A 26,850-nucleotide genomic window follows, 5' to 3' on the forward strand; every position below is an offset into this window, starting at 1 on the left:
TTTCAAACTGTTTCTTCTATTTGCAAATTTATTGCTTCTGTTTTCTTAATATGTGCCTATTCTTTTTATTGCAATTGAATATATTTGCATTTGTACTTTCTTCCATTAAGTTATTTTATATGATATAACATTATGGGATTAGCTAGAGGTGCAGTAGTCAGAGATCGACCTTAAGTCAGCAAAATCTGAGTTCAAATCTAAAATCAGATACTAACTTTTGCCTCAGTTTCCCCATTTATAAAGGGAGAGGATAATAGCAGCTAAGCAGGGGTTGAGGGTGGTGGGGCATGGGGGAAAGACATGCACAGAAGATATTTTTACAAAACACCAACCTAAATATTTTCGTTAATGCTTCGTTTCTTACTCCTATCTTTTATCAAACCACACAGTCTCGGTCATTCATTTTACATGTTAATATGATCTACGTCTGGGGCAGCTGGGTATCAGTGGATTGAGGGCCAGACCTAGAGACGGGAGGTCCTAGGTTCAAATCTGGCCTTAGACACTTCTCAGCTGTGTGACCCTGAGACACTTCTCAGCTGTGTGACCCTGAGCAAGTCACTTATTCCCCATTGCCTAGTCCTTACCACTCTTCTGCCTTGGAACCAATATACAGTATTGATTCCAAGACAGAAGGTAAGGGTTTAAAAAAAAATAATCTAGGTCACTGACTCCCTATATCTCAAATTCGTTCAGTTTATTTTTATTGATTTTATCTTTTTATTATTTTTCTTTTCTTTTCCAGGCCAGATAATACAATCTTGGTTTGAATACTATTCATTTTCAGCATTTCTTAGAAAATAACTTTTTTTCCCACCTATATTCCATCTCTCTATTCCTAAAATCCTTTTAAAATATCTGAGAAGCTACTTTCACTAATGAGTTTGGCCCTCTTCCTTGTCAGTCTAGGAATCAGTGTGGTTTTTGTCTTTTTGGACCTGTACTTTCTTGGATCCTGGTTCCAATGGAAATATGCAACAAATTTTAATATAATAGGAAAATAATCTCTTCTGGGTTACCTCCTAATAAAAGTGTTAGGCAATCTTAAGACAGTTTAAATCCATGTTATTGTGTTACTGGAAATGAGAATTCTAAAAGACATCCTTTTCCAGAATAAACCTTTTTCACCCATAATAAAATTTTGTTCTTTATTCTTTTTTTTTCTTCCAACCACTAAGATATTTAGTTACCATATCATTATCTGCAATGGCTACCTCTGTAGTTTTAACTTTATGTAACTGAATTTGATTTTTAAAGCTGCTGGAGATAAGTCTCTTCAACATCCATTTAATTTTCATTTTCTTCCACTGCTTAAAAATTTGTAGCTTTTCTCTACTTGGCTGCTCTAACAGGAATCCATTTTTAATTGCAATTTTCAGTCTCTATAGCTAAAAGATACAGTATTTCTATTTTATTACTTTTTTCCTTACTGGTTGATTGAAAACAAAACAAATCAACAAAACAAAACAAAAACTAGATGCAACTTTGCCTTTTTCTTTTATTTCCTCTGTGCAGGTGTTATATTGATTGTCCATTTTATAATTCACAGGCAAAAGATTTCACATTATTCAAAAGTTCATTTACCATCAAAATTGCTGTATCCTTTTTCTTTATCTTCCTTAGAATGGCCAGAACCAAGAGTTGAACATGAAGACCCCTAAAAGCTGATGGCCAAGGTTAGAGCTATTATTCAGACATACACAATCCCAACCTGTGTTATATAACTCTTTGGATGAGAGCTAGACTGCATTAAGCCTGTAAAAATGGGCTGAATTTGAATAGGTGTTAGGCACATCACTGTGATTGATTTTTAGGCATAAAAAATTCATAAAAACTAATATATAGGGTAGCTGGTTGGTGGAAGGAATATTCACACATTGATAAAACAACTGATACTTTTCAGATTAAATGAGACAAATATGCAAGAAAAAATTTAATGGGCTTTAATAAAATACCTGAATTAAAACCAGATTCATTTGAGCTTTAACCTAATCATGTGAAGACCAGAAAGTATTATAACCTAATAAAAGTCTCTTGATATAGGAAGTTATATCTCCTCACATAGATGTTATTGGGATACTATGAAGGAAAGTTTTGACCCTTCTAACCCTCCCCCTATAGAACTTGGAATTCTCATTTTACTTGGAGCCTTAAGCCTACTTATTTCCCAATGGTGGTAGACTAGGCCCTTAACTCTGGCTTACAGAATATATATAGCTACTTTCAACAGAGATGAGAAACACCAACTGCAATCCTTCTGATAAGATGGAGAACCACCAGACCAGATCTTACCAACTGCCCTGCCAATGCCCCCTTAAAACCATTGGGTCTTGCCATCTATCTGTTTTACTGCTCTACCATTAGGATTTCAATAATCTGAAGATGAACACTTCTCTATGTGTTTTTGTCTCCACTGATTATTACAGTATGAGTTTTGGGAGAGTAGGTAATGTTGCATACTTTTCTATTTATCTCTAATACTTAACATAATCCTTGGTACAGAGTAAGGACTTAAAGAATTTTAATTAGCTCAAAAGAAATACTGCAACTAGAGAAGCACACACTGTAATAAGGTCAGTAATGTAAGGGTTTTTGGTAGGCAGAATAATGCTGTTCAAGGGTATTATTAGTCATCCACCATAGAGTGGTAAGTGGACTAAGAATATTTTAAGTGTGAATTTAAAATTATCATGGAAACACTCTTAAAATAATCAGCAATAAAATGCTTTCAGATATATTATAGGTATAATGAAGGAAACTTTCTATAACCTGATAGAATTGACAGCATTATAAAAATAACTCATGCATTAAAAAAAAAATCTTTGGCTCTAATAGAGAACTTCAAGTAACTAAGGAAACAAAGGAAAACCAAAGATAGTTAAATTGATGACAAAGGTACAAGGTTGGACATTTGATAAATCTCCTAAGTTTTTATAATGCTTTGGGTATTAAACTCAAAAGATATTGTTTCAATGTCTGCTATATCACCAATTTTTTTTTAATTTTAAAAGTAGATGATTGCAACAGACTTGGCTGAAAGGGTTTGTGACAATATCATTATCTATTTAAATGATTTATAAAAAGAATTATAAGCTTAATGAGGGTAGAGATGGCATCTCATCTCATCTTTGCATGAGCTTCAGGAACAAAAGCTGTGCCTGACACATAGTAGGTGCTATATAAATGCTAATTATTATTACTGTTATTATTTAGTATAGTGCACTTGACAAAGAAGTTCCTTATTAAATGTTTGTTCAATATATCCAAAGATATTTTAAAGAGAAAATAATCATCAAATGCTTAGAATAACAAAAAAGTTTAGGATTAAAATCTTTACAACAGACTATATTACTTAATGACACTTAACTCAGAAATTTTTCATTTACAGGTATTCTCAATTTCCTTAAATTCTCATCTACAATTTAAAAACTTAGCAGAAACACAGTAGTGTTGAAAATAATCATAGCAGAAATTTAATGTTTATTTATATACCAAATCTGTTCAGAATTAGTCATATTTCAAAAATCAGTTTAATCATCTAAGAGAAAGAATTTTTAAAACACTTTAATCTCATCATTGTGAGGAGAATGTATATACAGCAAAGCACAAGGACTATTTCAGAACACAGATTCCTTCTCCACCAATCTATTCAACAGTTCCTTCTTGCCTCCTTCCTATTGAGTGGGAAGGCAGGATTAGCTTCCCTCACCACCTCAGTCCACAGAGGAATGAAGAATATGTATGCCAGAATTTCTTGTACAGTTTCTAAATAGTGACTCTAGTTACTCAAGGTCTGAATTTGGTTATTTTCCTCACTCCCAGATGAAGGAGCTATTATTCAAATCTCAGAGACCATAACTCTTGTTTTAGTCGGCTAAGTCTCTATCTAGAAAACTAGAAATAAGGTAGCATCACTGTTCCCTTATCCATTCTTACTTAGTACTCCTGTACTAAGGAGAACCTTAACCACCAAACCAAGGTCAACTTTAATAAAGAGTTTTGTTTCCAGATGACTTTTTAATTGGGTCTTCACTGATATGCAATTTTTTGTTCATTTATTTAATATATACTGTTATTTTAGTCAAAACATTTTCTTCTAAGCCTACAGTCTTAATCATTCAAATTAGTATTTATATTTATTATCCATTATTAGCTAACTAATAATAAAGTAAAATCCAAGACTAAAAAAGGAATTAAGATAATAATTTATATTTCAGTTTTGTGCTAGAGGAAGAGGGAAGGTTATCACAAAACACCCAAGGTAAATTTGAGATGATCAAATGTAGCTTTCAAATCGAAAATTTGAGAAAATTTATAGTATATTAAAATTGGAAAATTTTGCAGTTTTTTCATTTTGCAACACTTACAGTAAATTACACAACAAAGACACACAAATAACTGCTACCTGAACAAAAAGTGCCCAAACTAAAGTCTAAGCTGGTGGATATGGTTCTGAAGGCAGAAGCAACTGACTTATTTGTATCATTATATCTTACCTTGGCTTGAAATTTCATACGGTTCCTCTCTGAACATTGTTTCCTGCTCTGAAAATTAGCAATTAAGGTGGCAGGCAGTCGAGTTCTTTCAGTGTTTGGCTAAATTAATAAATTAATCTTATAGATGAGTTTTGGTTTTCAAAGGACTTGTTTCCGCTTCTAATTGATTGAAAGAACACCCATGAAGCCTGCGTTTCTACCCATTTTAAAAGAAAAGCAATAGTTTTGCTACTGTCAGAAGTCTTTATTTTTGTACATATAAGGAAGTGGGTTTTGATACTATCTGAATGTGCTTCCTGTTTTACTACGGGCATGAAATACTTACCTCAGATTGAGAGTCAAAGTCCTTGAGAAAAAGAAGTATATAGCAAGTTTGCTCAACCTCTACTGATAATTGTGGGTCACTTGTGATTCCTCAAAAGGAAGTTAATCCTACCAAAATTTGGCCCAAACTCATCAGCATACCATAGATCATCACTTCTTCTGTGGCTAAGAGATTTCTCAGAATTATAAAGGATAACAAATGCATTCACATGCACACAATACAGATATAAGCCATTTCCAGTTTCAATATTAATAAAGATGAAAGAATAGGAAATAGTTCATGCACTTTTCTGGCACATCTATCTTCCAAATGACTCCTAATATTATCAGATGTATACACTGTGACTAAAGAACGATGAGACTAAATTGTGGGCCACACATAAAAATAAGTCTTCTTATTTGCCATTCTAGTTGGCATCTTATGTCATATTTATTTCAGCAGTTCTTTGACTTGCTTCTTACAATTCTCAAAGAGCATTGGGCATTCCTGGATGTTATATGCTCATCTTGGGTGTACAAACCTCAGCCAATCAACCCAACAAATTCCAAATTCACATCTGTTTGCCAACTTATTTTGTACAAACATTCTTACAATCATAAATGAGTCTGTGCTCCAAAGATAACTATGCATGCATGTTTGTCACCACCTACAGAATGTAAACTCCCTGAGGGGAGGGATTGTTTTATTTCTGTCTTTGTAAACCCAAAAGATTAGCACAGAGTAGGTACTTAATGCTTTCTGTTTACTTAACAGTCATTAGTGACAACTGATTCAAACAAATTCCTAGATCCACAAATAAATTTGATTAAATCTTGTCACATGAGCAGTCAGACTATCTTTGATTTCAATTATAAATCTTTGTAATGAAAATCCTTTAGGATGCTCCTCTTCTTCAACTGTTGATTGTTAATGCTATCTACAATCCCTCTCTTTGGGCTTGAGTAACCTACAAATTTAAGCCCTCACAAACTAATTTTTCATGTTTTCAGTCACTGGTCATCAAGAGCAAACTATTGTTAAAAAGATAGGCCTTCCACACATGAAAATAAATGGGAATAAACAATGATGGAAGAGTTGAAGAAAAACTATTGTGATGGAATAGTATTATAATGGAATTATATTATGATGGAATAGTGTTATAAGAAATGATGAATAGGATGATTTCAGAAAAACCTGGAAAAATTAATATGAACTCATGCAAACTGAAGTGAAAAGAACCAAGAGAATACTATGAACACTAACAGCAGTACTACATAATTGCAAGACTTAGTACAATCAAAAGGATAATTCCAGACAATTCCAGAAGACCCTTGATGAAAAATGTTATCCACTCCTAGAAAGAGAATCAATGAACTCTGATGCAGATTGAAGCATATATTTATTTTATGGTTATTGTTATTTTTTTACAAAATAGCTAATATGGGTATATGTTTTATATTAGCTCACAAGTGTAATCAAATTACTTTGTGAAGGAAGGAGAAGAAGCAGAAGGTAGGAAAAAAATTTGGAAATATCAAAAAGTGCTTAATAATTATTGTTTTTTTTAATTTACCACTTACATGCAAAAAATGTTTAACAATTTAAAAAATAAATAAGGACAGGAGTGATTCAGTGAGAAACTTGGAATCATTAAAAACACAGCATCATTCCAAAGGCAATCTAGGTCTATCTGTCCTCTTCTTTATTAAACTCTAAACCCAGCTTACTGTCTATGCACATATCTGGACCACCCCTAAAGATTATACACCCAATTATTCAGCAAACTCTGATAAACATTCTTTACTTTGGTTTTTGCCCTGTAAACAATTAGGTCAAACTCTTAAGGTATTATGTATCTCATTTAGGAACCAATGCAATGTATAAGCAGTAAAATATTATCTACAAACAAAAATATCTAAAAGACCTAAGATTCTTAGTGGCATCCCTTTTACATTTTTAATTTTTATTGGACCTCTTAAAATTCATTTACCTATCTTATACCTTACTTCATATTAATCCTGATAATAATTTTAACAAAATTATGATTACAAATTACATGCCAGACAAGATGATATAGTTGCTAGAAACCTGACCTCAAAGCCAAGAAGAGCTGGTCCTACACACACTCAGTGGCTCTCTAGCTTTCTTAGTGCCCAAGGAAACTCTCAGACACACCAAGGTGCAAAGAAGATGTCAACTTTCATAGGTAAAGTTTCCTTATTCAGGGGTCCCTGGTACCAGTGAAGTCACAGATACAGTTACTATCTCCCCAGTTTTAATTATAAGTCCAATATTATTAGCAATAATTTACAATAGTCTTACATTAATGCCAAGTAATAGTTTTAGTTAAAATAAAAGGTTTATAAATACCATGGTCCCTTTGAGAGATGTGAGATGGGGCACTCTTACATCATTAAAGAAAGACATTTTAAGCACTTCATATCCAGATTTCAAGATCACTTCTATTAAATGGTATTATTATTATTAAGTCACACTTTTGAAGGGTGACTATGTAGCCCACAGATGGTATCCATACACTTTTTAATTTAATTTCATTTAAATGCCAAGATGACATGTGTCTAGCCACAAACAAAGCCCAGAGCACCGCCAAGTAGTGAGTTATTTCAGTTATCTCATTCAACAGTGAAGATCTGAAGATAAAGAATTTAGTTGAAGAACTGTGAGCAGTGGTTAACTAGCTAATCTCTGTTCAGGGAAATAAGATACAGTGATAATTTGCCCTAAATTCCCCCCACAAGATCTTAATCATGGTTTGAAGAGAACATTTACTTCCATAAAGCACTTGCCCTTTTGATTTTTAATTGACTATATGATAAAAATATTTTAATATCAATTCTGTATTTAAAAAAAAAAAACATTCTGGGGGCAGCTGGATGGCTCATTGGATTTGTCATTTCCTATCCCAGCTCATTATACATATGAGGAAATTGAAGCAGAATTACTTGAATTTTCCAAGGTCATATTGCTAGTGAGATCAGATTTAAACTTAGAAAGATGAGCACTCTACCCACCTAGATGCCCCGATTTCAATGATTACTATTTGGTTTTTGAGTATTTAAAATTCTCTAATATTCATAGCTGGCAGCTATTTCATAACTGTCATCAATAGAGGCACAACAGACAAAAGTAACAAAAACTTTCATCCTTTAAAAATATTTTAAAATTCAGAATATTGGCCCTTAGACTGGCCTGCCTTCTGTGGCAAATCCATAGGGTTTTACAGTAAGGATCTAAAGAAAGTCTATGGACTTGACCTACAGTCAATTACTTAGAAACAATGATTAAGTAGAGTGGAGTTTGGCTTCTGGAGAGGAAAGGAAAGAGTTCAGGTAGGGGGTGGAGAGTGGGGTGAGAAGCCAGGAGAGGAGGGAGATTGGATGTTGGGATGGATGGGGAATTCTAGGCTGGGAGGTGGGAAGTAGCAGCCAGTATCAAGGTACAGAAATAGGAGGTAAGAAGTGCAGTGCTGAGTTTGGTAGACATAAAGGAGGCCGCTATGGCTAGAAAAGAGAGTAAAAGAAAAGACCATTTAATAAACCTGGCTAGACAGAGTAGGGCTAAACTGCAAAAGGTTTTTCGAGTACAAAATAGAAGTCTGCATTTTATCCAAAAGACAAAAGGAAGTTAGTTTCTTGGGCAACATGGTCAGACATGCTTAACAAAGGTTATTTTGGCATCTTAACAGGAAGGTTGGACTGGAAAGAAGAGAGATTGAAAGACATGAGTTTGTGGCAAGAGTTCAAATAAGAAATGATATGGAGGGGGCAGCTGGGTAGCTCAGTAGATTGAGAGCCAAGACAAGAGACGGGAGGTCCTAGGTTCAAATCTGGTCTCAGACACTTCCCAGCTGTGTGACCCTGGGCAAGTCACTTGACCCCCATTGCCTAGCCCTTACCACTCTTCTGCCTTGGAGCCAATACACAGTATTGACTCCAAGATGGAAGGTAGGGGGTTAAAAAAAAAAATGATATGGACTTAACAATGTCACTCAATCCCTATTGTCTTGCTCTTGTTGCTCTTCTGTCTTAGAAATCATAGCACAGAGAAGCTATGGATTTAACAAAAAAAGTAATTTCCTGGTTGTTTAATTTGTTTTGTATTAAATCTATCAACTAAAATAGGGAAATTGATCTTTCTTATATTGGTGTGCCCTAATCATTTAAAATGATTATCCTTCTCTTACTGTATTATCTCTAGTCTTTCTTAAATGCTATTGAGAAAGGGGGGGGATATCCTTGTGTTACCACTGTGATCACTAGGAAACAATTTAGTATTTTACCACTGCAAAAATGCTTGCTTTTGTTTTAGATATAAACTATTTACCACAGTTTGTTTTTTTTTTTTTAAAGGAAGGGGAGGGGGCCCTTCCATGTCTGTTTTTAGGGCTTTTAGATAACCCAGTACTATATTATGACAACTTTTTCTACATCTACCGATATAAAAATGTAGACCTAAAATTGCACAGCTTTTGGGAGCTGTCCAGCGGTCTCCCTGAGGGTGAGGGCTGTACTCCGTCTAGATGTAATGATCTGGTCGAGTAATGGAGATGAAAAGCACTGTGTGCTCAGGCCCACATGCATAGACATCACACAGTGTTCTGTCATAGCACAGAGGTTCGTTTATTACATAGGGTTTCAAGTACATACTTCTATGGCACACAATCAATTTTATTTGTGTGTGTGTGTGTGTGTGTGTGTGTGTGTGTGTGTGTGTGTGTGTGTGTGTGTGTACATACATATATATATAGTTAGTTAGTTAGTTAGTTAGTTAGTTCTCCCTGACCTAGGAGAATCATTGTTACTTTTGGTCAGCTTGCACAATCAATCACAATTACTTAGGAGATGGGTAGCAAAACATTTCGTAGCTAGGTACAAGGTTAGAGGGCAATTTAATGACAGACCAGATTTGGGGTTTTCCTTAATTTACAAGTTCTAGTTTTCTTGTGTTACTTTAAAGCACCTGGCAATGTTGCCTGGTTTCTGTTCATAAACAGAATTCAGTGGAGTGTGTCTTGAAGGTGATTGATGTTCTTGGCTTGCCTGGCTTGTAATGGGAGTGAATGTGGCTCTGTGGGGAAGGAAAGGAGGGGGGCAATGGATAGTGATCTCTTAAGTTTTCATTCTGTGAATGCAATCTTTTAGGGTAATAGTCTGGGGGGGATTAAGGTGGGATATATGTTTATTCTATAAGTATATGCTCTTATATTATTTCTTGTGTGTTGGAGAGAGAACAATAATCATCCATTATTGAGGGAAGTTAAAGAGAGAGAGAAGTCACAGAGGAGGATCAGTGGGGGCCTCATTCTCTGGGGGCTGCCTTGCAGACCCCATTTCCCTAGATTGTGACCTTAACAGCCAGTGAGGGTATGATGGCCTCTAGCACACAGCAGTCTTCAAAAGTACCGGTACTGGTTAAAAGGTTGAAATAAGTCAGAAGAACACACTAGATAAAAATCTATCTGAAAAAAAATCTGAAATTTTCTAGGGATTTATGGAAAACTCATCATTCATTCTTGATCAATTATACAAAAAAAAAGGCACATTTCTTGTTTTACTCTTTCAGATTATGGAGTTAACAATGCTGTGAATTGTTATTCAGGTTGTTTTGGAGGAGTCTAATGTTCCAATACTGAATATGATTGTTCTGTTCACTTTTATTAGTCAGGAGAGATAAGAAGATAGCACTGGAAAGCACTATAAAAGACTGCATGAGGAGAGGGAATAAAACAAATCTTAAGGGCCTATTAACTATACAAAAAAATCAAGTGATTCTCCAACTGACAATTGGTCAAGGGACATGAATAGGCAATTATGATAAAAAATCAAAACTGGAACAGGAAAAGAGCAGAACCAGGAGAACATTGTCCACAGACACTGTGGCACAATCAGATGTAATGGACTTCTTTACTAGCAACAATGCAATGATCCAGGACAATTCTAAGGGACTTATGAGAAAGAACGTTATCCACATCTAGAGAAAGAACTGTGGGATTAGAAACAGAAAAACTTGATCACATGGGTTGATGGGGATATGATTGGGGATGCAGACTCTAAAAGATCACTCTAGTGCAAATATTAATAAAGTAGAAATAGGTCTTGATCAATGACACATGTAAAATCCAGTGGAACTGCTTGTTGGCTACAGGAGGGGGGTGGGAGGGGAAGGAAAGAACATGAATCATGTAACCATGGAAAAATATTCTAAATTAATTAAATAAAAATTCCCAGCCCTCCCAAAAGAAAGAAATCAAAACTATCAATAAGCACATGAAAAGGTGTTCTAAATCTCTCATAATTAGAGAAATGCAAATCAAAAAAACTCTGAGGTACCACCTCACATCTAGCAGACTGCCCAATATGACAGCAAAGGAAAGTAATAAATGTTGGAGGGATGTGGCAAAATTGGGACACTAATGCATTACCGGTGGAGTTGCAAATAAATCCAGCCATTCTGGAAGGCAATTTGGAATTATTTCCAAAGGGCTTTAAAAGACCAACAATACCATTGCTGGATTTGTACCCCAAAGAAATAATTAGGAAAAAGACTTGTACAAAAATATTCATAGCTACGTTCTTCGTGGTGGCAAAAAAAAAAGGAAAATGAAAATCCATCGACTGGGGAATGGTTGAACAAATTGTGGTATATGATGGTGATGGAATACTATTGTGCTGTAAGGACTGATGATCTGGAGGCTTTCCATATGAACTGGGAGAACCTCAGTGAATAAAGAGAACCAGGAGAACATTGTACACAGAAAGTAAAACATTATGGAACAATTCAATGTAATGGACTTTGCTATTAGTAGCAATGCAATAAGCCAGGATACTCTTGAAGGACCTATGGGAAAGAATGCTGTACACATTGAGAGAAAGAACTGAAGGAGTAGAAATGCAAAAGAAAAACATATGACATCACTTATCACATATATATATGGTTATGTGATTTGGGGTATAAGCCTTTTAAAAAATCACTCTATAGCAAAAACGAATAACATAGAAGTAGCTATCAAGTGACAGCATGTGTACAACCAAATGAAATTGCTTATTGTCTTTGGGAGGGAGATGTAAGAGGGGATGGAAAGAAAATGAATCATGTAAACATGGAAAAAAGTTTTTAAATAATTATTTTTTAAAAAAGAAAGTGATGAGCCCAGAGAGGATCCTAGCGTTGCACTGGGAACTAAGCCACAGCCGCTACAATAATTATCAGATCACTGAATCACCTTTGGTGTTAAGAACTTAAAAAAAAGCCTACTAGGTCCCAGGAATGATGCTAAGAACTTTACAAATATTATCTTGTTTTGAACTACCACAATGTAGGTGCTGTTGTTATACCCATTTTACAGTTGAGGAAGCTAAGGTAAACAGAATGTTAAGTGACTTGCTCAGGGTCACCCAGTTAGTAATGTTGGATTTTTACTTGGATCCTCCTGTCTCTGGAACCAAAACTATCCCCTGTGCCACCTGGGTGCCTAAATTATTTCTGAAGTAGGAATAAGATATGTATTTGAGGGCAATTAATCATGGCAAAAGAGACTAGATAGATACTGCTGCAGAACTGACAAAGAGTATAAACCTAAGAGACTTAATCCAGCAGGACCAATAATGGCTGACTAAAGTACTAAGAACGGCATTTGGCTACCTATACAAAGATGGAAATGGCAAGGATAAAATAATCAGTTCTGGTGTTTAGTGAATCTTCAAAAATAAAAATGAAATATATAAATAATGCCCAGATACTAGAGCAAAATTATATTGTACTTTTATGATTTTATTGGGTTATATCATTAGAGTTAGGCAGACCAAACACTTCAAACACTTCTCTACTCAGTAAATTTATTCCTCATAAGTATTACAACTGCTCTCTGAGTAGGGTACTGAAGCCTAAAGATGGGCTTCTTTCAGGTACAGACTTACCACATAATCTATATTCATTTAAGACAGTAAACATAACTTAACTGGAAAACAAGTTGTTCCATAGCCATATTCCTCCTAACCTCTGCAAAGAAGGAGAAGCTGACTTCTCACTTCTCTTCTTGGGGCAACCTTGATCCTTATCTCAGAGCTTTCAAACTGCTCCTTCTAAGGTTATTAATGATTTCTTGCCAAATTAAACCGTTTTTTCTCAGGTCTTATTCTCTTTTCTCTGCAGCCTTTAACATGTTGTCAATCAACTCCTTAAAAATCTCTTCTCTCTAGGTTTTTAGGACATCATCTTCTCCTGGTGCTCTTCCCTATCAGTCCTTTCTCTGTCTCCTTTGCTGGATCCTCTTCTAGATTATACCCTTTAACTGTAGGTATCCCCCAGAGTTCTTTCCTAGGCCCTCTTCTCTTCTCCCTGTATATGACTACATGTGGCAATCTCATCAGGTCCCAAAGATTTAATTACCATCTCTATGCTTATGATTCTCCAATATACCTTTCCTGCCCCAGTTTCTCTGCTTGCATCTCCAACTGTCTTCCAAACATTTAGAACTGGTTGACCAGTTTTACATTTTAAACACAATATGTTCAAAACTGAACTCATTATCTTTTCCCCAAAACCTTCCCACAACCTCACCATCCCTTTTACTGTAAAGGGCAACACCATCCTCCCAGTCCCTCAAGCTCACAACCCAACAATCATCCTGGACTCCTTCAATTTCTCCATGTCCCATATTCCAGCTGTTTCCAAAGCTTGCCAATTTTACCTTTACAACATTTCTCAAATGTCTCCTCATTCCCCTTGAACACTGCCACTAGTGTAGGCTCTTATCATTTCATGCCTTTATTATTTCAATAATCTGTTAGCAGTTCTGCCTGTCTCAAGTCTCTCCACACTAATCCATCCTCCAATCAGTCACTAAGGTCATACCTCCTAAAGGGTACATCTGATTATGCCACCTCCCTACTCAATAAACTCCAGAGGCTTCCCTTTGCTTCCAGGAGCAAATACAAAATGCAGTTTGTCATTCAAACTCCTTCGTAACCTAGGCCCCTCCTACCTTTCCAGTTTTCTTTGCCTTACTCCATTGACATGTACTCTTCGATCCAGTGACACTGGTCATCCTCTGTCAACTCTTGGCATTCTCTCAGGCTATCCTACTGACTGGAATACTTTCACTCCTCCACTCTGACCTCTGATTTCCCTGGTTTCTTTTAAATCTCAACTAAAATCCCAACTTTTATAGGAAGTCTTGACTAATTTCTTTAATTTTGGTGTTTTCCTCTTATCTATTTTCTATTTATCCTGTATATGACTTGTTTTGTATATATTTATTTGCATGTTGTTCCCCTCCATTAGACTGTAAGTTCCTTGAAGGCAGGAACTGTCCTTTTGCCTCTTTTGTATACCCAGTGCTTAGCACAATACCTGCACTTATTAGGCACTTAATAAACGTTTATTGATTGGTTTTGCATTTAGATTGTTGTAATAATTGTATAAATTGTTTTCCTGACTCTGCGTATTTTACTTTGCATCATTTCATGTGTCTTCAAATACATCTCTGTATTCACCATATTCATCTCTTCTTACAGAACTGTAATATTCTATTAAATTCATGTGCCACAACTTGATCAGCTATTTTCTGTTGGGCTCCAAAGAAAAGAATTAAGAAGGCACCCATTTCCTTCTTTGCAAGAGTTAGAAGAAATATGAATGTGGAAGACTGAATATATCAAATTCTTTTGAAATACTGGTTCATTATAGTTTTCCTTTATTATTTGTTCCAGGAGTTGGCTCTGGAAGGGAAAGTAATAATTGAATATGGAGGCAAATATAAAAATAAAAAGTATCAAGATAAATTTTATTTTATTAAAAAAAATTTCAATAACATGCATAACCTTTAACGTACAACTGATAATATTCCATTGTCCAAAGTTAAAAATATCTGTCAGTACAAAATAAGTATTTTTCACACCATTTGGCCTTAAAAGACAAAATACCAACTCCTCGGTTTGGCATTTAAAGCATTGCACAATTTGGCATTAGCTGGTCTCTAAAGGCTCATGTCATACAATTCTTCTTCATACATACTACAGATTAACCTGCTTAATGTTCCTAAAATGTGCTAATACATCTACTACTTATGTGCCCTTACTTTACATGGAATGTACTATCCTCCTCACTCTAACCTCTTAAAATCCTTATTTTCCTTTAAGATTCTGCTCTGGGGAACTTGTATGGAAAATTTTTCAAGATTCCTTTTATTACTCTCCACCTTCTCAAATTATTTTGAAATCATTTACACCTTGGGCTTCTAGCCTGAGTTTTAAGACAGAGCAAAGAAGTCATCTCCAGCTAAATTTGTACTTTTTCACACATTAAATGAAGCAATATATAGATATATTTATAGATAATTTAAAATCTCTGACTCTATCTGCCAAATAAGTCAGTTTATCATACTCATTCCTGCTCTGCTATGGAAGTTACTTTTCAATGTTATTTAGTTTGTTAAACCATGAATTACTTAGAGCAAGTGTTTTTAACCTAGCCCAGCAATAAAACAGGTCCATAGACTTCAGACTGCCACAGGAGCCCATAACAAAAACAAAAACCAAAAGGGGGGGGAAGGAGGAGGGGACAGCAGCATGGCATCAAGATGGTGGTTCAGTAGCAGCAACAGTCAAAACTGCTCTGACTAACCTTCCATACCAATCTTTTAAAAGTATTTCAAAAAGACAGGAGCCCAAATGCAACAGCAAGATGGAGTCATAGGCCTCTAAGGCCGCTCCTGCTGAACACAACTTGAAAGATAGGCAAAGAGGGTTGATTTTCACAAGATATAGAGAAGATCAGAAACAAAACTGCACACAAAGAAGTGCTGGTGACCACTCCCCTTTCTCTCACCTAACACACTGGAATCTACAATTAGGTATAGGCTGACTTTGGGATGCTGGACAAGGGCTTCACTGACAAAGGAGCATTGTGGTTAACGATAGTGATGGAATACTTTGTACTATATAAAGAATGATGAACTGTTTGATTTCTTTAAGAACTGGAAAGACCTATATCAATTGATATGAAGTGAAATAAGAACATTAAACACAGTAACTGAAACATTGTGGGATGATAAAATGTAACAGACTTTACTACTGATAGCAATGCAATGAACCAGGATAATTCTTTATGAGAAAGAATGCTATCCACAGTTGGAGTAGAAACACAAAAGAAAAACATGATTTATCATTTGGTTATGTGAGTATATAATCCAGGGTTTTGATTTTAAAAGATTATTATAATAATGGATTATATGGAAATGGTTTTTGAGTGATAATACATGTATAATCTAGGGGAACTGCTCGTCAACTCGGGGAGGGGGCAAGGGAAAGGAGCAGGAGACAAGATAAATCATATAACTTAGGGGGAAAGTTTTTTTAATTGATTTTTAAAGTTTCAGAACCCTGGCCTTGAATAAAATTCTTGCCGATCTTCAATATCTACATTAACGGTGAAATATGATGCCAAATCAGATAATTTTAAAACCACCTGTATGTAGCTTTAGAATACATTTTTATGGTTATATTTGAATGTAAATGTGTCTTTTAATGTTCCAGGAATTTAATCAAGAATTTATCAGCTATACAGAGGCAGAGGTAATCCAAAATCAAAATATACAGTTAAATCTCTATTTCAATTAAGATATTTATTAAACAACACTGTGTGATGTTAAATCCAGGATTCAAAAATGAGTCTCTGCCCTCAAATAGCTTCACAATATCCCTGAAAATTAAGAAAAACTATACCCAAAATAGGTCAGAGCCCCTAGAGAAATTAAAAAAGGAAGAGGAGGGTATTCTAATCCTATTTGAATCCTAATCCTATTTATTATAATTGATGTCACCTGGCATCACTGATGTCACTGATGTCCCAGGCACCTGGGAGAGATTGTTGGGAACAATCAGGAAAAATGTGTTACAAACAAACCAAAATTATGGAAGTTGAAAAGTAGGACAGGTTTGAGGAGATAAATGAGGGATTCTCAACAAGTTAGAAGTGTGGTGGTAGTAAAGAAGATACATCTTTAGACTATAGTTGGAATAGAATGCTTTACAGTTTACAAGCTGCTTTGCATATGTCATCTTCTTTGGATTTCACTCCAAACCTAGTAGGTAGATAGTATTATGATCCTGATTAAGTGCTTTGCCCAAGGTCAAGCATTTAGCACTCCTCTGTGGCCAGGATTTGAAATGAGGCCTTCTGGATTCCCAGTTGAGGAGTGATTCTTTCTTTTACTCAACAAAGCCTCTTTTTCTCTTGGGAGATCATCAGAGCTGAATATGAAAAATTTGGGAATCATTTACATAAACATAATAACGAAACATGTGAGAAAATGAGAACAGAAATAGAGAGAGTATAGGGAAAAGATAAAGAGGACTATGGTCAGTATCTCAGAGCAGACACGATGAGCAGCCAAAGGAGACAGAAAAAGAGCAATCAGAAAGAGGAGATGCAATAGAGAATAGAATGGCTTTACTGAATCAAAAGGAAGAGTGCTGAATAAATGAGGAGGGTCCAACTAAGACTGTCAATAACCACAAATCTCCAGTGATTCTTTTCCTCAGGTTCTTGACTATAGTCCTGCTTAATTCCATGTCATTTACAACCTGTCTTCTGTTGAATCAATAATCAAAATGGCAAAATCTGCAGAGAAAAACATGGCTTCACAACTGATTACTGTAAACCTTAAAGTCTGAACAATAACAGTTTACATTTGTACAATAAAGAATAAACCACTAAACAGTATTGCGTATATTATCTCATTTAATCCCCAAACTGCTGATTTGGGGAATTGCTGGTACCAATTTTTAAAAAATAAGAAAACTGAGGCTCATAGGGGTGAGAAAGTTAAAAAAAGAATTTAGTATTTTAATCTAAACATACTGACTATAGCTAGTGCTCTTTTTTACAACACCAATCTGTGATGCTAAGGCAGATTTTAAAGGCAGAATAAGGTAGTAAAAAGAGTCTGGCATTTTTAAGTGTGTATTCTTGATCTGAGACAAAATATTTCTGCCTCCCCATCCAAAGTCAAGAGTTTTACTTCGATATGAAAATGATGGTCTAAGACAGGAAAGATCTGAAATGTGTGTTTTCTGTGTTAGTTCTTGTATAGAAACACCTTTAACAGGTTAATAATTGTTCCATTATATTCAGGTAGGTATCTACAACATTCTGGGGAGAAATAAGGTTTGTTTACTGAGAAGCTACAGAGAACAGAAGGGGCAACTTATAAAAGCAAAATTAAACTCTGAATTGATTTTTTAAATCTTAGAAAAGCCAAATTAACGGAGACTAAGAGGTTACATAGTAAAAAGTCTTCTGGTTCAGTCCCAAGCAGATGACATATAAGGCTTAAATAGTAGGCCAAAAATTATGGGAGAAACGATTAGGGGAAATGATCAAGCAGTCTAACTTTGGCAAGGAGAGCAAAAACAGAGGCTCAGAAGAGTTAAAAAAAGAAAAACAGTAATGAGACAGATTATGCTACACAGCATTAATGAGTCAGGAAAATGTAAGGAGCAGAAAGTAATTTGCCAAGAACCAATAAATCAGAGAAATCCATAACGAGAGGATTGATTTGGCTTAACATTGTTCAATAAAAGTGAAATTGAGAAAATTGAGTTCCCCTGGAGGGTCCTAGAGGCAGAGTTCTGTTCCTCAGAATTCTATCTCCATGGCTTAGTTGAAGATGGGTAGAGTTTACCTTTCCTCTTCCACCTGCTCTTCCTGCCCTCCTTGTTGCTTCCACCGTCACTGCTGCTACTGCTATTCTCAGAACTCGGTGAGTCTGACTGGCCATCACTGCTCTCTTCCGAACCTTCAGATAACTCTTTTATGCCATCTGGAACATCTTTCTGAAAATGAAAAGTAAATTAGGTTTAGTGACAACCACTAAGAGAGATATTAGAATATCAGACAGTCAGCTGGCTCCAAACTAGGAAGATCAGGATTCAAGTCCCAGCTTTACTACCTACTGGATACATGAGTTTGGGTCAATCCTTAACCCCTTACTGCTCTATACAACTCTCTGAAGATCCTAAGTAGCAGTGAAGATGTTAACCCACATTGGTAGATGAATGAAATTAAAGACAGTCTCTACCCATATCATCTTATAAGAATACCAAAGGAGCAATTAGGACCTAAGGCTAATTGAGAGTACTGGTTTAAGTTCACAGTGACAACAATAAGCATAAATTCAAGTCTTTTGATTGTTAATCATGTAACTCCCAAAACATAATGCTTCAACCAAAGCTAATCTGCTGCATTTTTCTAAATATAAATTATAAAACCATTATGATATGTATAAATAATATATACTAGTAAGAACAATTAGGTTTAAGTTAAAGGCATTATATTCTATAGAGAACTTCACAACCATCAGCCTTACTTCAATATTTCAAAAGGCTTCTTGATATCACAGGTCTAGACAACTCCACATTGATTGCTCATATCTCTTCCACTAACAGAGTCCAAAACTTCTTAGCATATATTGTTCCTGAGGTAAAAATTCATCATTCTAAGGACAAACTGGATTATCCTTTTCTAATTTAGCTAGCTATAGCTGGCCAGGGACAACAGACAGGTTGTCACCCAGTTGATGAAAGCTTTAAGGCTAATTTAAATAGGATATTACCAGAGTTGTGATGATATTCTATTTCTCTCTAGTATTTCTAGTATTTACCTGGGAGAAAAAAGTCTTTTAGTAATTACTATTAAAAATCATTTCTTTTATATAAAAAGATCCCCCAGCCATCCTAAAAAACTTTCTTCAAAACTTTCAAGGATCTTACACTGCCATGAGCTATAAAACTGCATCTATTCAACAGCAATATTCTCCTTGAAATGTTATATGGCTCCACATTAAAAACAAACAAACACCACTACCAGTTTAGATGAGTCAAAATTATCAATAGGATGAAGAGAAAACTAAAAAGAAATATGATGAACAGAAATAGAGCCAAAGCATATTAATAACAATGAAAAGTACCAAAAGACAAATTCCAAAAAGATAAAATATAAGGAAAAGAGGTAAGTCAGATGGGGTAACAAAGAAAGAACAGAAGGGATAAAGCATATTTGACTTTTCTCCTCTAAGAAATATTTATTAGAGAACATAGACAATAATCACATAGTACAAGAAGTCATAAAGGGGTTGCAATCTGCATAGGGAGAAAAAGATTCCACAACAAAGAAATCAAGAACACAAAGCACCAATATCATTCCAATAATGCCATTCAACTACCATTATTTGGAATTCTTTGCAAGTCAATTGTACTAGCTACACTGTACTTCTTAAGATAATCTTTTTCTATACCCAATTATACTCATTTAATTGTATCTATATTTATGAACTACTGCTTTAGTAAGAAAAATCTATATTCCTGATTATCCTACTCTCATCTCTCTAAGACCTTGTAGCCATCTGTCATAACGTGACACAATCTTTCCCTACCTATGTCTTTATCTCTTTCTTTCATCCTTCAAAAAACCTTATGACTCACCTTCTCCACACATCTAAGAACAACCCCATTTGATTACTAATTCAGAAAATTGAAATTCCTTTTTCTTGCTCCTCACAATTTTGATTACAAAAGGGTTAAAACCACATCCTAAATAAAGGACCATGCACAACAGAGTAATAACAACTGCCATCAACGTATAAGTCTGCTCCTTTTAGATACTATTACTAACGGGCATTCAGCTGGCAGGCTGAGGAACTGTCATCAAATAGACAAAGTTATAAACCACATAATTAGTTAGACTTACTAAAGGTTTGGCAAAATTAGATTCAGATTACAACATATAATTTCAGATAATTGTTTTTTCCATCAAAATAAAATAATATGCCTTTCTCACGAATTTTCAGCTATTACCAGTCTGTCTACTCCTTACAACAACTGCATCAGGTAGATATATCTTTCTTAAGAGAATCATTAAGATTACCTTGGGAAATTTCAGGTAAATGAGCTGCTGGAGAGCCTACCCAGACTATAGCAGCATTATCTACATGGTTACTTGTTCAGTTTCTTGAATCCCCCTTAAGGACAACTTCTGTATCCTCTAGTAGAGAGAAGTGAGGGAACCAGCCAAATACAACTACGTTCAAAGAAAAAGACTAGCATATCTCTTCAAAGACAGAAAATCATTCCTATATTACTTAATTCAATGATTTGGGGATGACCAAAAGATGAGTGGCACCAAAGGGGGACAACTAAGATTTTCTGAAGGATGGCTACAAATAAATACTAATTTTATCATGTGTGGAGTAGGTCAGGTCATATCCTATAGACATGACAAAATAACTGTTCCTGTGCAAGTATTTTAGTTCCAGAAGGAAATGTAGTCTGTCTGTCAAATGGGCCAGGAAAATGTTACCCACAGAACATATACCAAATGACATCTACTTTTGGTATTATCTTAAGTCCTTCAATCTCTCTATGTAAAAACATCAAGATTTCTTTACATCTTACTATGGAGGCCATTCTCCCTGGGAGTAGAAAGGCTGAGAAGAAAGAGAAAAGGATGTTGTCACAATTATGCAATGGTAAAGAACCAACTTGAGAATAACTTTGTCCTGAAGACAGCTTTAACCTCCAGGATTTTAGTTAAGTAAAGATCACATATTAAAGATTATTGACAGTTCTAACCAAAATGATTGCTAGAAGGTAGGTAAAATCTAAGGTAAAAGTACTGGGGCTGGATAAAGATCATATTAATATTTCATGGAAATTATTGATTTGCAAGATCATTTCAAGAATGAAGAAAATAGAAAGGCAAAGTTGGTTAATATCTGTTTTGTAGCCTAATACTAAGCTTTAATTCCACTAACTTTCCCCTCTAATACCATGCATGGGAGGGGAAAAGAAGGATAGAGATCAGCACAAGAGCTGAAGAGAAAAGTGAAAAGTGAAAATGATTTTTCCATTTTTAGATTTTCTTCATTTTGAGTTACAGAGAATCCACTTGATTATTTTAAGGTCCAAAAAAGTATTTGATTAGCAAAAAACTGATTTTCAATGTGTTTTTAGTTTCTTTTTGGGGGGAGGGGGAGAAGACTAATTTCATCAAGATAGAGAACTCTTGATGAGAAGTACTTTCTTGTTTTTAAAATTATTTTTTGAGATAATCACTAATTATTTTGTGAGACCAGGAAAAGTATTCTAAAATTCTGTGAAGAAATTCAAGTCAAGATAGTTAAGTCCTCATAGGGAGAAGGGAAGGGTGAGAGGGACAGAAAGGATCTGATATAAGAGTCTTCAAACTTTTCTACTTCTGTAATCACAAATGAGCTAAAAAAAAAAGAATTGGTGGTAAAATTTGAAGACCAGAGACTGCCTAGAGAAATATAAAAGTAAATCATCATTTAATGCCTACAGATCACAGATCTATAATATGTGGAGCTACAAAGGAGGACAAATTATTTCCATTGAACAAAAATATATTAAGTATTTTATATGTACAAAGTACCTGGGCTAAACTTAAATTTTGGTAAAGATACAAAGTTTAAATGAAAAGCAGAATTCCAAGAGAATGTAAATTCCTTAAAGTTAGAGATGGTCCTACTTTTTCATTTGTATCTCCAATGCCCACTAAATTTCCTGGTATACAGCAGCTGCTTAATAGTCATAGAAATTAACAAGATCCCAGCCTACAAAGAGCTTACAGTCTGTTAGCAAGGGTAATGTGACAAAAGAAGCTTTCCCTTGGTGGTTCCACAAATGTACTCAGTGAAGCAACAGTATGACTTTGGAATGACTGGAAGACTACTGTGTTGCTGAAAGGACAAATGAACAGAAAAAGCCAGTCATGTAATATAAACAATTTTACACAAGTTTGTTTAGAGAGAAAAAAAATTAAAAACTAAACTGCTATTTCCTAGTAGCAGTTTAATGGTCCAGTGAAATATTATTTTTTAACAATTCAACATCATGTTATTGTGACCAACTTACTGGCACCAATTAACCTTACTTACTTTCAGGGAAAATATATTGCTAAAGAATGCCAAAATTTGTGAACTTTGGCAGCTCTCAAAGAAGCATCTTACAGGCTGACACAGACTTGCCAATACGATTATTTGAACTCCTATTTACCTAGCTTATCAACTCTATGGCTAACAGTTTTCAACCTTTAAAGTTCAAATCCAGATTCTTTGCATAAACTAAGACAAAGGAGGCAACTGGGTGGCTCAGTGGATTGAGAGCCAACCCTAGAGACAGGAGGTACTAGATTCAAATCTGGCCTCAGACACTTCCTAGCTGTGTGACCCTGGGAAAGCCACTTAACCCCCATTGCCTAGCCCTTACCACTCTTCTGCCTTGGAACCAATACACAGTATTGATTCTAAGATGGAAGGTATGGGTTGAAAGGAGGGAGGGGGAGGGGAGGGGAGAAGAAAAAACTATTTCTCCAAGAGGGACACTTACCTTTAGTGTATACACTCCCATTCTACCTGGGACCTTATAGAAAATCCCTTCTTCCCCTCTGGAGTTGGTGTGCAGCATTGCATTCAGACATGCAAGGGGAGATGTCCCACTGTGAGGAGGGGATAGGGAAAGGGAAAAAGATTAGATTCCATTCCAAGGATACTCTAACAATTTAATTTTAATTGGTCAATATTCATGCAAAAGAATAAATCTAAGACTATAATCTTTTAAAATCCAAGAATCCATAATTATTATTATAACAAGTTCAAAAAGGAAGCCAAAGTTCATAGTGGTATAGTTGCAGGCATTATACGTAAAAAGGTTTTTTTCCTATTTGCCAAGATTTGAATAAAATTTTTCTAAAGATTCCAGAATATCTAAAGACAAATCTAAGCAAAACTAATGCCTTTTTTTAAGTATTAAAGAAAAGCCCTAATCTGTTTTGCAAATCTATATTTAACACAAATCTAGGGGAAAAAACCTTACGTATACAAATAATAGCATTCTATCCCAAATGTTTAAGGAAACAGTAGCACAAAGATGCATCAAACAAGCTAATTGTTTTCCCCACCTAACTCTATTTTAAGGTTACCATAAAATTACTTTCTCTGGTTATCAAATTTCCTACTGAAATCTCCTCAAAAATGTTTTCTGTTGGTTGAGAAAAAAGATGTTTCCTTCTACTCCCTAAAATTAGTGTTAAGGAATCTCTATTAAAGCCCTTTGCATATAATTCTAGGTATGAGCTGGCTGCTAAAGCAGCATCAAGAGAAAAAGAAAACTATCATTTAAAATTTTTGAATATTTGTACCTAATACACAAAAATGGTTCCCTAAATTTCCATGGAGTAATGAAAAATACAAAGAATTTGCAGTGTGATGTAGAGGGTTGAAAACTTTGTTCTGACATCTTACCAAGTGCCCTTTGGCAAGTGGTTTAACTTGCTTAATGGCTTTAGTTTCCTCATTATAGGATTGAATTAGATGCCAAAACCCTTTAATTCCACACCTAGATTTTGGCAGAACTGGAGGGGGCAGGGATGCTGACAAAAGGATCAGGTTCAACAAGGACAAAAGATTATATTTATAAAAGACTTCAGTTACAAAGCACTGAGAATATATATCCTCATTTCACTTTTACAATACTGTGAAATAGGTATTTTAAGTATTACTGTTGCTATTTACCTGAAAACAGAGGTTCTAAGAAACTCAATGACTTTCAAAGATAATGTGACCAATAAAGGAAGGAGGCAGGACTCAAAGCTAAATTTTCCTATTCAAGTTCATGGCACTCTGAATCACAAGCGTGGGTACCTGCCCACAACCATCTCTCTTGAGATTCTGCCATCTGTGCTCAGGAGAAGAAAGCGAGGAAAAGGCAACTTTAAGTCTAAAGCTGTTCCAACAGCCAAGAAAAAAATGCCAATGTCTATACTAAAGTGGTGGCAGTGTCAGAGGTAAAAAGTGGCATATTTGAAAGATGCTGAGAATAGCAAAAGATGGATCTCTGCCCTCAAGGAACTCACAGACTAACAGCAAAGTACTACCAACAATTATGGACAAACAAGATAAATACAGAATAAATTAAGCATAGTCTCAGAGGAAAAGTACTATAGTGGAGAGAAGGTAAAAGGAATATATTAGTGTAGAAAGAAGGCAAAAGGGGGTGCTCTTTCACATAACTATTGCAAGATAAGAGTACATAAACATGGAAGAAAGGAGGAGATAAACAGGAATCAGAAGAATCCTATCCTTGTCTGAAACAGATAAAAGGTTTAACATAGAGTTGTTTCATGTAAAAAAAAGTTACACTCAATAGAAAAACAAATAGAGATTAACAAAAAAAAGGTTAAGAGAGAAGATATTATCAGGGACAGAATAGCTGCAATCAAAAAAACACTTCTCAGTCCTAATGTAAGGATTAAAGAGGACTGGGAGAAAGAAAGGAAAAGTAAAGAACCAGAATTTAAAAGGATCATTTAGATTGACTCTTAAGACAATTAAAGAAAGAACAAATTGTGATATATGAATGTGAAATGTTACTGTGCTGTAAAAAATGACAAAAGATAATTTTAGGGAATACTAGATAGGATGAACTGATGTAGAGTGAAGTAAATAAAACAAGGAGAACAATTTATAAAAAGAAAGCATCGCTGTTAAAAAAAAAAATCCTTGCAAGACTGATAAATGCAAAGACCAATTAGTCTCCATGGGGACCAATGATGAAGCATGTAAGCTACCCTCTTTCTGACTGAGATGAGAGAGATTTTAAGTGCAAAAATACATATAACTAAGCCATTGTGTCATTCAGTTGACCAATATTATTTGTTAAGAGAGGATGGCTGGGGGGGGGGGGGGAAGAGGGCAGCTTTCATTCTGTCAATTTTTAATGGGTGGAGGGATAAGGAAGGAATCAGCAATAGTGATTCAAGAAAAAGAGATCACTGAAAGTTTTTTTTAAAATACATCAAAGAAAACAGAAGGAAGCAGAGGCAAAAAAGGATAGTTCTTAATGTTTTATGAATTTCTTTTAGCAATATGTATGAAATTAAGATTTAATTTGATATAGAATGCTCTTATGTTCTGCATACACAAAAGGCTTTTAATTTTAAGTTCATGAAAAAAAGTTTTTCGAAAATCTTTTCTTTTGAATGCAGCCACTTGTCCTTCTGAGGAGAATAATAAGACCATAGAAGCTAGTTAAGCAGTCATCTGTCAAGAGGATGGAGAAGCAAAAGTTAGAGGTGGCTTATCTGAAAAAGAGCAATTTGATGGACTGATAAGAGAGCACTGGCCTTCCTAGAGATTTTTCTAATGCATTAAATTGGGTGATACATGTGGGTACAAATGATACTACCCAAAATACTGCCAAATATTATAAAGTTTGAAGCTATAGGGAAACAGGTTGTGTTTTACTTACCATTATTGCTCATTAAGTCAAGGGATACAAAAGAGAATATCTAATTTGGGAAGTGAACAGCTGCCCAAGAGGTTAGCCCCGAAGAAAGGGATGTAAATGTTTGCACAACTGCCTAAAATAGAGCAATGACAGGCCTCTGTGAAGATAGCATACCTAAGTCCAATAAGGATATTGCCAGGGGTTTTGCAGGTATATTACAAAAAATTGCAAATCAAAGGGGTTTTAAAGAGAGAAGGAAGACCACCTCACTACAATGAAGAAAGGCAGTTGAGAAATTGTCAAATGTCCACACACAAATGGCCCACCTAATAATGGCAATAACCTAGAGACACAAAAGGAATCGAGGGAGATAAATTTTAGCTCAAGGATATCATTGAAACTAGGTGAAATAAATAAAAATCAGACTAAGGTGGGGGAGAGGGGATCAGGGGGGTGGGGAAGGATGGGATGAGCTAATAGTATATCACTGTATATTAAGAAGCTATATTTATAGGAGGAAATATGAAAACAAGGTGTGGAAGATGTTGCAAAGCATCAATTATCAGAATATATTAGTCAACAACAGAAGAAACCAAAATTTTCACCTTCTATAGGAAACCTTTGCTGATCTTACTTAAATTCTAGTACTTTGCCTCAGCTAATTCTCTCCAAATGATCCTATCTATACCCTATTTGCAAGTTTTCTTCCCCATTAGATTGGGAGCTC

General features: G+C 35.2%; 1 protein-coding gene across 2 annotated transcripts in view; it reads right to left on the reverse strand.

The window, feature by feature from the left end:
* Positions 1 to 26,850, reverse strand: part of ASXL2 (ASXL transcriptional regulator 2) — a 171,056-nt gene that overhangs the window by 60,048 nt on the left and 84,158 nt on the right. For both annotated transcript variants that reach the window (XM_001380127.5, XM_007475944.3), the window contains 2 exons: positions 23,226 to 23,334; positions 18,506 to 18,656 (listed from right to left, as the gene is read on the reverse strand). In XM_001380127.5, the coding sequence (XP_001380164.2) occupies positions 18,506 to 18,656; positions 23,226 to 23,334 (260 nt within the window). The remainder of the gene's footprint in view (positions 1 to 18,505; positions 18,657 to 23,225; positions 23,335 to 26,850) is intronic.

Source organism: Monodelphis domestica, chromosome 1, assembly GCF_027887165.1.
Source record: "Monodelphis domestica isolate mMonDom1 chromosome 1, mMonDom1.pri, whole genome shotgun sequence".
Taxonomy (NCBI): Eukaryota; Metazoa; Chordata; class Mammalia; order Didelphimorphia; family Didelphidae; genus Monodelphis; species Monodelphis domestica.